We start from the raw sequence: 10713 nt of genomic DNA on the forward strand, positions 1-10713 counted from the left end.
CTTCTTCTTCTTCTTCTTCTTTTCTTCTTCTTCTTCTTCTTCTTCTTCTTCTTCTTCTTCTTCTTCTTCTTCTTCTTCTTCTTCTTCTTCTTCTTCTTTCTTTTTTGTCATAAGGCTTGAACTCTGGGCCTAGCTGCTGTCCCTCAGCTCTTCAGCTCAAGGCCAGCACTCTACCACCGGAGCCACAGCACCACTTCTGGTTTTCGGAGTGGTTTATTGTAGATAAGAGTCTCATGGAGTTTCTTGACTGGGCTGGCTTTGAACCATGATCCTCAGATCTCAGCCTCCTGAGTAGCTAGGATTATAGGTATGAACCACCAACACCCAGCTGGTTATTTTTTTTATTTTTAGATTTTTTGCTGGTTCAGTCTTATGGATGTTTTGCTCAGCTGACATCAAATCAAGATCCTCAGACCTCAGCCTCCTGAATATCGAGGATTACAGACCTGAGCCACCAGTGTCTGGCTAGCATGCTTCTTTAATACCTGGTTTTACCTTCTATTATGTCTTTCAACAACCAATGTACAAATTATATGAGTCCAGGAATTATTCCCCCCGGTACTGGGGTTTGAACTCATAGCCTAACACTTTCTTGACTTGCTTGCTTGGCTGGTGCTCTGTCACTTGAACCATACTTCCAGATCCACTTTTTGCTATTTTGGAGATGAGAGTTCTCATGAACTTTTCTACCCAGGCTGGCTTTAAACCATGATTCTCTGGATCTCAGCCTGTCGAGTAGTTAGGAGTATAGGTGTGAACTACCAGTGCCTAGAGAGTCCAGGGATCTTGTTCCATTTTTTCCCAGCACCAAGGACAGTTCCTAGCACCTGCAGGTGAAATTTATCACATGATAAAAGAGCTTGCTCTCAGCCTTTGAACTTGAGCCCCTTTCTAAGCATTGATTCCAGGGCAGCAGTTACCTTCAGAGTCATCTATTGCTTCTACAGTCACTCTGGGAGTACTTTCCTCTGCCTGGGCCTCACTTTACCCATTTGTTCTAAGATATTGATGCTGTGAGCCGCAGGCACATAAATCACGGATGATGAACAGAAGCATGCGCTTCTTCCAGCAGGTGGCACTATTTCCCTTTGAATTTTCTGCCCCCTCAGCTCTGGATTGTTGGTCAGAATCATCAATGTCAGGCATCACCCACCAAGACTTCCAAATGACGCAGAGAGGAGGGGAATGTCTCCCTGTTTTCCCACAGAATTTGAATTTCTTAGTTTTTTTTTGTGCTAATCCTGGGGCTTGAACTCAGGGCCTGGGCACTATCCCTGAGCTCCTTTTGCTCAAGGATAGCACTCTGGCACTTGAGCCACAGCACCACTTCCAGTTTTTATTGTGTATGTGGTACTGGGGAATTGAATCCAGGGCTTCATGCATGTGAGGCAAGCACTCTACCACTGAGCCACCTTCCCAGCTGATTTCTTAGATTTTTATGTTCGCTTTTAAAAGAAAAAAATAGATTTGGAGTTGTGATGGTAGGACAGAGTTCCCACATCCTCCACATCCTGATGCCATTTTATGAACATCTGACATTTACATGTACTTTCTCATATGAGTGAGCCCATGCTGATGCAGTATTAACCAAAGTCCTAACTTAATTCAGACTTCCTCGCTGCAAGTTAATTGCATCTTTTCTCTGCTCTCCCTTTGTGCTTCCTTACTTCTCATAGCTATGGTAACTCCTCCTAAACTCTCCTTGTTTCTGATAGCCAGATCTGTTTTCACCTGGGACTGTGTCTTGTGTTCCCTTAAGTTTCAAAAGTTGGGTGTGGTGGCTCATGCCTGTCATCCTAGCTACTCAGGAGGCTGGGATCTGAGGATTGCAATGCAAAGCCAGCCAAAAGAAATCTCCATGACATTCTGATTTCCAGTTAACCACCAAATAACCACTCTAGAAGTGGAGTGGTGGCTCAAGTGGTAGAGCAGCAGCCTTCAGTGAAAAAGTCAAGAGAGATCATAAGGCTCTGAGTTCAATCCCTAATCATAGTTTTTTTAAAGTTACAATCCTTTGCTCTCTGGTGAATTTTAGAACACATTCCTATGATAGAGACTGGTGGATTTTTACTTCAAGGACAGATCGGAAATGGTCCTCTTTGAGAAATTCTTTTCCATGTTTGCTATGTGTCAGGACCTTTTATATAAGGAAGCATACATAGGAGAATCACAGCCCAGGCCTGACTGGGGTGTAAAGTCATAAAGGGAGAACTTAGGTTGAAAATAATGTGAAAAAAGGCAGCAGGCATAGTGGTAGAGCACCTATCTAGCAAGTGTGAGGACATGAGTTTAACCCCAGTACTATCCCAGTAGTTCTCTGTGTATGTGTGTACACGTGCATGTGCATGTATGCATGCTGGTCCTGGGGCTGAACTCAAGGCCTGGGTTTTATCCCTTAGCTTTTTTGCTCAAGATTGGCATGCTACCACTTGAACCACAGCTTCACTTCCAACTTTCTGCTGGTTAGATATAAGACTTTTATAGGCTTTCCTGCCTAGGCTGGCTTAGAGCCACAATCTTTAGATCTCAGCATCCTGAGTAGTTAGGATTAGAGCAGCCACTGCTGCCTGACTCCCAGGCTGGCTTTGAACTGGTCCTCAGTTCTCAGGTGGTATCCTAACAACCTTCTGCATAGCTAAAATCACAAGCATATACTCTCAGTTCTGGCTTAATCATTGATATGGTGTCTTGCTAACTTGCTGGCTTTGAACCATCATTACCTTCTAAGTAGTTGGGATAACAGGCATGAACCACTTGATTTGGCCTGCAAAATGTCTTCTCCTGATTCCTGATCTAGAGTTCCAGACAGCTCTGCTTCACAAGCCTGGAGATGCCAAAGGAGGAGAATTCCTTGAGGCCCTTGCTCCCGCCCGTACCTACTCACCTTGGAGAATCTGAGATTGGATCATTTCAGATGGTGGCTCAGTGGCTTTAGGAGTTAGCATATGGAAGCATCCTTCGCATGTGATCCTGTGTGTGTGTGTGTGTGTGTGTGTGTGTACACCTTGGTACAGAGGCTTGAATTCAGGCCCTTACACTCTTGCTTAGTGTTTTTGTTCAAGGTTAGCACTCTACCACTTGAGCCATAGCTCTACCTCCAGCTTTTGCTGGTTAATTGGAGATATGAGTTTCTGGGCTTTCCTGTCTGAGTTGGCTTGGAACCACAAGCCTTACTCTCAGCCTCCTGAGAAGCTGGTAATACAGGTGTGAGCCACTGGCACTGGTGACCTTCTGTTTCTTCATTAGTGAAATGAGCCTTTTTTGCAGTGAAGCATGTATTTGCCAACTGAATGCACTATTCACGGATAACAGAGACTTTTCCTGCCCATGCAGACACCCAGAGTCCCACAAACCAGCTGGTTTTTCCCAGGACCGGTGCATCAAACCTATATCCAGAACCCATGTAAATCTGCATCCTCCTCCTTATACCAGACCCGCTGCCCCTCCCGCCTGGTGAACACTGCCAGACTGAACTCCAAGCCCCTTAAAGAACAGGGTGCAGTGCTCAGTTCCCAGCGCACAGACAAGGAGTGAAGGGATGAATGTGTGCAGGAGGAAAGGAAGAAATGCTGGGACCCAAAGCAGCTCTAGTCTTTGTTTTGTTTTGTTTTCTGGGTTTGGTCGTGGGGCTTGAACTCTGGGCCTGGGCGCTGTCCCTCAGTTCTTCAGCTCAAGGCTAGCGCTCTACCACTTGAGCCACAGTGCCACTTCCAGTTTTTTTTTCTTTTTGCTTATGTGGTGCTAAGGAATCAAACCCAGAGCCTCACGCATGCAAGGCAAGTGCTCTACCACTGAGCCACCTTCCCAGCCCAGCAGCTCTAGTCTTTAAGGCCTGTCGCCCCCAGGCTGCTGTCTGGGACCCCACGCCCTCACTTCCCCTTCTTCCCTTTCCACAGCAGCTCAGGACACCAGAGATACCAAAAAGGCAAACTGGACTTTATTATAAAGTTGGCTACAAAGGTCACCGCGGAACCACGAGGCAGCTGTCCAGGGCAGCACCCCAGACGGCCGTCCAGGGCAGGCCCAGGCGCTCGGGCGGCCGGGTGCTTCCCGCACCAGGTACCAGCACTCGTGCAAAGCACACGTGTGGCGGCAGATCTGCCTTCCTCCATCGGAAAGGAACGAAGCGTCTCTTCGCGCTCCCACCCCAGGCGGCGGGGCGCGAAAGTCTCAAGGAAGAGCCGCAGCGCGGCCTAGTCCATCGGAATTGAAATCCCGTTACTGGTGTGTAGAGAATTCTACGTGGGTGTCACGAGCCCCTCGGGGCTCAGGCTGGCCTGGGGTTGGCCCTGCCTTTCCCCCACCAAGATCTAGGGGGGCTGAAGCCCCCCTAGGAGTGGAGAACTGGCCCAGGCCCATGGGGCAGTGCGGATGGGGAAACGAGACTCCCCCATTCTCCGCTTGAAATTCATTCAAGGAAGCTCACTACGAGTGAATACAGATTGGAATGGAAACTGGGATCGCTCAAAGTCCCTTGGTTTTTAAAAAGAAACTCCCCTCCCTTGCCCTCCCCCCTCCCTCCCCCCCAATCCTTCAGGGCCTGGAGAATCAGATATATTCCCCTCTGGCCCCCAGAATCCCCCCAAACAGTCCCGGGGGGGTGGAGAGCGGCTCCACGTCTTGATGACAATATGCCATACTTGACGTTAAGTCACAGACTTATTCAAAACGTTGGTTCCCCTCCACTTCCATCTGTGAAGAGAGAGAGAGACAGAGAGAGAAGAGGAATTAGACTTCTTAGGAGAGCTGATCTTTGGGCTCGGGATGTGGTACAGTGTTGACATATGGTATGGACTTCAAATAAGTTGGCCCAGTGGGAAAATGGTGCCAGAAGCTGTAGCTGTAGCTTTGGAGAGAATGGGGCCGATGGAAGGAACTACTGCAAGGAAGCTAGGGCCAAAGCCTCTGGGCTTTCTTTCCTGGATGTCTACAAATTCTTGTCTCTCCCACCTTTAGGGGGCAAGAATACTAGGCTAGATCTCCAATCAACTTCTTCTAAGTTTTACTTTATGCCACCACTAGGACCAGTACTGTATCAGGCAATCTCCCTTAACTTTTTTGTTCAAGGCTGGTGGTCTACCACTTGAGCCACACCTCTGCTTCTGTTTTGTTTTGTTTTTTTCCTAGTTAAATTTGGGGATGAGTCTCACAGATTTCTGCTAGGGCTGGCCTTGAACCACAATCTTCAGATCTCAGCCTCCTGAGTAGCTAGGATGACAGGCATGAGCTACCAGCATCTGACAACTTCCCCTGTTTTTGTTTTTGGTCAGACGTAAAGAATATTTCTTTACTCTGGGTCCTTGATTGTCCTCATCCATAAAATGTGGTGGCAATTGATTTAGATGCCTCATAGACTTTTTTTTTGCCAGTCCTGGGACTTAACTTAGGGCCTGAGCACTGTCCTTGAGCTTCTTTTGCTCAAGGCTAGCACTCTCCCACTTGAGCCAAAGCACCACTTCTGGCTTTTTCTGTGTATGTGGTACTGAGGAATCGAACCCAGGGCCTCATGCATGCAAGGCAAACACTCTACCACTGAGCCAACTTCCCAGTCCCTTCTTTTTAAAAACTGTGTTTTGTTTGTCTTTTCTTTCATGGTACTGGGGATCAAGCCCAGGATGATGCACTTGCTAAGCAGCATGGTGCCACTGAGCTATAGGGTAAGCCCCCTTACAGACTTTAAAGCACAAACTTCAGTCACCATCTTTGCCTACCATTCCTACCGATCCACAACTTTCATATTAGGTTTTTTTTTTCATTTTGGTGGTATGATTTGCATTCAGGACCTTGCTCTTGGCCGAGCAGGTACTCCACCACTCATCTCACTCTCAGCCCAAGTTTTTCATGTTCCTTATCCTCATTGCCACCCTTAGCAACAAGTGATTATTACCTACATAATTAACACTGAGGTACAGAGAAAGGAATGGATCCACTAATCTCCCTAGCATCTCACTGGAAGGCCAGGGACATGTGTACAGAAACATTGGGTCTGTACTCACCATCATGGAAGCTGTCTTGAACTTGACTTTGGAGTTGATGCAACTCATCAGTAAACCCATCGTAGGGGAATGCTGAGACACCTGTCTCAAAGGCGGTTTCATAGGTGGCCAAGTCCTCCAGGAAGCTGTGGTCTTCTGAGGACAGATTGGTGCAAGGCGATGGGGCCCCTCCTGGGCCCTCTGCCTCGGGATCCCCTGAACCCCATTCCCCATTGGGGTCTGGAGTAGAGAGATCCATGAAGATGTCTTCTATGGGCGTCTCTTCCAGGAACATGTTCTCGGGGTCAGCCAGGAAGTCCAGCTCCTGGCATTTCCAGGGTTTCAGGTCCAGGCTGAGCACAGGGGGGCCAGCCCCCGGAAGGGATAGGTTAGAATCCAGGGGCTTCAGTCCTCCAAGGGGCTCTAGTCCCCCAGTGTCGGCCTCAGCAGAGAAGGGCCTGTCCATGCCCTGGGCTAACTGGCTAATCTGCTGGATGAGGCGATCGATCTCATTTTGTTCCTTCTCAGAGTAGTGAAAGAAACTCTGCTTGACCGGAGAGGCCTCGGGGGTGAGCAGGCCTTCGGGCACCAGGGGGACATCCACAGACAGGGGGCCCCGGAGCTGAGCGAGGGCCAGAAGTGTGCAGTCCCCATTACCAGGGCTGCTAGGACTTGGGGGCAACTTCTCATAGAGAAAACTGCATCCCTCCTGGGTGAAGTAAGTCTTCGTAGAATTGGGGCTCAGTTGCTCTGGGAAAGTCTGGCTGGGGCTGCTCAGAGGAGCTTGGAAAGCGGTGCTGGGAGGAGTCAGCTGCTCGTGGGCAGGGCTGCCCAGAGGCTCTGGGAAGGAAGCAGTGCTGGGAAGCAGCTGGTCCGGGAAGGTAGAGGTGCACGCAGCCAACTGGTCTTCGTAACTTCGGGTGGCAGTGTCGGTCAGCTGGCCTTGCAGCGGGCTGGTGAGAGGATCAGGGAATGTTGCACTGCTCGGAGTCAATTGATCGGAGAAGGTCGCGGTGCTTGGAGTCAGCTGTTCTTGAAGAGAGCTGGATGGAGTGGGCAGAAGAGTCTGGAAGGGCTCGTGGAGGCTGAAGAGGAAGGCACAGCCCCCAGGCTGGTGAGGTGTGTAGGGTGGTGTACACACAAGATCCTTGCTGAGGTCTGTCTGCAGAGAGGGCTCTGGCCCAGCAGCAAATGGCAGGTAACGGAAGCCCATCTCCTTAGAAGGCTGGGGAAGTTCTTCTGATGTTGAGACCCCACCCAGTTCTGGAGCACCAGAGAAACTGGTGCTTCTGGGAGCCCCCAAGGCTGGGGTAAAGAGTGGGTTAGAGCACTGCTCTTGGGAATGGACATTCTCAGGGAATGAGGGCGCCATGGTTGGGGTACCCAGGACATAAGCTGTCTGAGTGTCTTCAGAGTTCAGCTGCTGGCGGAGACTCCAGGCTTCTGTGTCACTGGAAAAGAGAGAAGAGGCAACTGGTCAGGGTTTGGTGTCTGTTTCCAAAGCAGTTCTCTGATTTGCTGACTTCAGCTGACACCCCCTTCCACCCAGACTGCTACCTTGCAGCTCACCTGATTGGGTAATTATTGGCAGTAATGGAGCCCTCTGGCCCTTCCGAGTATAACAGGCAGTAAATCCAGGCCCAACCTCCAGACTTGGCCTGCAGCCTCACCACCATCTCGGCCTGAATGTCTCCACTCTCAGCCACTGAGAAGAAAAAAGAGATTCGGGGTTAGGATGCCCATCAGACAACACCACCTCAACTCCCACCTTCTTCACCTCTACACTGAGCTGAGGGAGCCATGATATCTTTTCTTCTACCTACCCTAACCTGTGCCTCTCAGCTCCCCACCTTGACCTCACCACCCAGGGTCCTCCTCCTAATATTCCCCTTAGGGCATCCCAAACATCAGTCTTGACCACAGCTCATTCTGAGTCTGGTCTCCCCCTTCTTTTATCCCCCCAACTTCCTTTCTTATCCACAGCCTCTCTGGACACTCACACAGACGGTAGTGTTGAGCAGAAGCGTGGGCCAGGTCCTCGGGATGCAGCAGTCCATACCATGATTTACAGAGCAGTTCACTGCGCTCAAAGCCCAGGTAGATTAGGACACTGGGAAGGTGGAAAGGGTGAGGTCAGCTTTCTGTTTTCCTTGCTCAATATCGCACATCTTGCTCCCTCCCAGCTTCTCTGCCCATCTAAGCCCCATCCTCCCTGACTCCAGAATCTACAGTCCCTCAACTCTGGCCTGCCTTCCTCCTGAAGTTAAACCCTCTGGGCTCACCTCTCAGAGACGTCCAGCAGGACCAGGTCTTTAGCATGCCGACTCTGGAACATGGCCAGGAAGAGTGAGGCAGGGCCAGGGCCAGGGCCAGGGCCAGGGCCAGGGCGGGGTCTTGGCTCCAGTGGGGCACAGAAAGCCGTGAACACAGGGTTTCCTGCCCAGTAGGCCCCGGGCGGGTGGGAGTGGAATCGGCCTCGAATAAGCACCAGTTTGTTGCCTGCGCTCTGGCGTCGGAGGGACTTGGAAGTGTTGAAACGACAACGGAAAAGACGATCTAGGTGGGTAAAGGAAAAGGAACTAGTAAGAAACAGAAATGGTGGATGGAGGAGACTGGAATAAAGATGAGAGAAGACAGTGCTTACCAGTATCTAGAGCAGAGGGCAAGGAGAGTTGTTGACGCACAGTTAGGTGGTCAGCAGGGTCGATGATGTCATAAATGCTGTCACCCTGAGCCACCAGGTCCACCTGGAAGAACGGAAGCAGAGATCACCATTAGTGAGGACAGCAAGAGCCTCTCTCTCTCCCCCTCTCAGAACCCTTAGTTTCTCAAGAGTAGAAATCTCATAGAAGTCTCATTGAAACCCATTTGTACCTCAGTCTTGAACTGAAAGGACCTGCAATACTCACCATAGAATGGCCCAGATGCTCGCTCACACTCTCGGACAGGTAGAGCAACTTCCCCTCGGCTGTAAACACCAGCAGGAATCCAGGCAGGGCTGCCACGATGTCTTCAAGCTCTTGGGCTGAGAGAAGGCCTGTGGGGCCGGCCAGAGGAGCACCTGTGCGGGGCGGCAAGATGAGGTGAGTCAAGGCTGAGGTCGGAAGGCACAGGGCAGAGAGAAGAAGGCAGGGTCTGAGTTTCAGAGAGGCTGGGGGACTCTCCCATGGATCTGTCTCTTGCCGACACCTGTTGAGCCGCTGCCCGCGGCTCTTGGTCAGGAGACCTGTTGCTGGAACTCCCCAGATAAGGGAGTCCTCAGACTTCTGAGCCCGTAGCCGGGGCTTCCAGCACCGCGGACAGCGCTCCCGAGGGCGGCGCCTGGTCAGCACCGCGGACAGCGCTACCTCCGGGGGGGGCTCCCGGTCAGCACCTCGGACAGCGACTCGCAGCGCGAAGGCTGCGGCCGCGCTACCTGGAGAGCTGCGGGTCGGACACGGCTACCTTAGCCGGTCAGCACGGCGGACAGCGCCCCCCGGAGCCTCGCCGACCGCGGCTGCCTTTTCCCGGGCTCTGGATGGCTCCATCCCCGCAACTTGCCAAGGCTGCCTTTACCCCCAGACTCCCCCCGGCGCCTCCGAGCTGGTGGGGCCCCGGGGAACCCTGCTGGTCTCGCCTCCCATCCATCGGCCCTTCATGCAGAACTCGAGAGAAGTAGTGCCTGAGCTCGGGATCCGGAGTCCCCTCAGCCCTTCCCCTGCCCAGCTCGAGGCACCGCAGGCTCCCGGGGCTCCCCGGCTCGCTCACCTCCGGCGAAGAAGACGCCTTTGCGAGTGTAGATGCAGGCCAGGCTCATGATGTGCAGGTAGGACAGACGGACCTTGTCCGCCTCGGCCAGCGGCAGCAGCTCCTTGAGGCTCCGGATCTCCGCGTTGATCTGGTCGCGGCGCGCCTTGGAGGCGCCCTTGGTGGAGCGGTACATGGCTGCGGGCGCCGCGGGCTCCGGAGTCCCCGTCCTCCGGGCGGGCGCCCCGGGCTCGGGCGTCCGCGTCCTCCGGGCTTCCAGGCGCTCGCTCGCTCGCTCGCTGGCTCGCTCTGCCGGCGCTCGCGCTCTCCTCTCCGGGCTCCGCTCGGCTGCGCTGCCCCCCTCGCCTGGCTCGCCCGCCTTATATAGCTCCTGCCAGGCGTGGGGGGCTCGTTTTGGAGACGCGGGGGGGGGGCGGGAGGCTGGGCTAAGCGCGCTGCAGCGGGAGCACCGGCTGGGGGGGCTCCTCCCCCCTCCCCGGCCTCCGACGTCATCGCGTGACGTCGAGCCCGAGCGGGAGGGGGGCGGGAGGGCGAGAAGGGAGGCTGCGGAGGGGGCGGAGCGCACAGCCCGGCGCTCGCTGCCTTCTAGAAGCGCCAACTGGGGTGCGGGGTGCTCAGTGGGGGGAAGGGATAGAGCGTGGCGCCCCCCCCCGCCCGCAGGAGAGTCTGTACAAGGCCCACCTCCACCCTGACCCCCCCACAGCTCGGTGACACCCATCCTAGACCCCCACACCCCGGTGTCCCCCCCATCCTGGCTCCCCCACCCAGGTGACCCCCCACCCTGGCCCCTCACACTCCAGTGTCCCCCACCCTGGCTCCCCACACCCCAGTGTCCCCCAGCCTAGACCCCCACACCCCGGGGAACCCAACCCTGGGTCCCCACACCCCAGTGTCCCCCAGCCTAGATCCTCACACTCCAGAGAGAGGAGACAAGCGAAGGGGGCGCCTGCTACCCCTCCCCAATTTGCCAGGGGCAGCCAGGAGGAAGGCG

The 10713-nt window shown here is 53.4% G+C and overlaps 1 protein-coding gene across 1 annotated transcript; it reads right to left on the reverse strand.

Annotated features, from left to right (window-relative positions):
* Positions 1-3917: 3917 nt before the first annotated feature.
* Npas4 (neuronal PAS domain protein 4) lies at positions 3918-10084 on the reverse strand. The gene is made up of 8 exons (XM_013020987.1): positions 9723-10084; positions 8885-9036; positions 8620-8722; positions 8258-8531; positions 7976-8085; positions 7545-7680; positions 5997-7426; positions 3918-4692 (listed from the first exon to the last, which is right to left on the reverse strand). The coding sequence occupies exons 1-8, from the start codon at positions 9895-9897 to the stop codon at positions 4664-4666; spliced, it is 2409 nt and encodes an 802-aa protein (XP_012876441.1). The 5' UTR covers positions 9898-10084; the 3' UTR covers positions 3918-4663.
* Between the last annotated feature and the right edge of the window lie 629 nt (positions 10085-10713).

The sequence above is a fragment of the Dipodomys ordii genome, unplaced genomic scaffold (assembly GCF_000151885.1).
Source record: "Dipodomys ordii isolate 6190 unplaced genomic scaffold, Dord_2.0 Scaffold54, whole genome shotgun sequence".
Lineage (NCBI taxonomy): Eukaryota > Metazoa > Chordata > Mammalia > Rodentia > Heteromyidae > Dipodomys > Dipodomys ordii.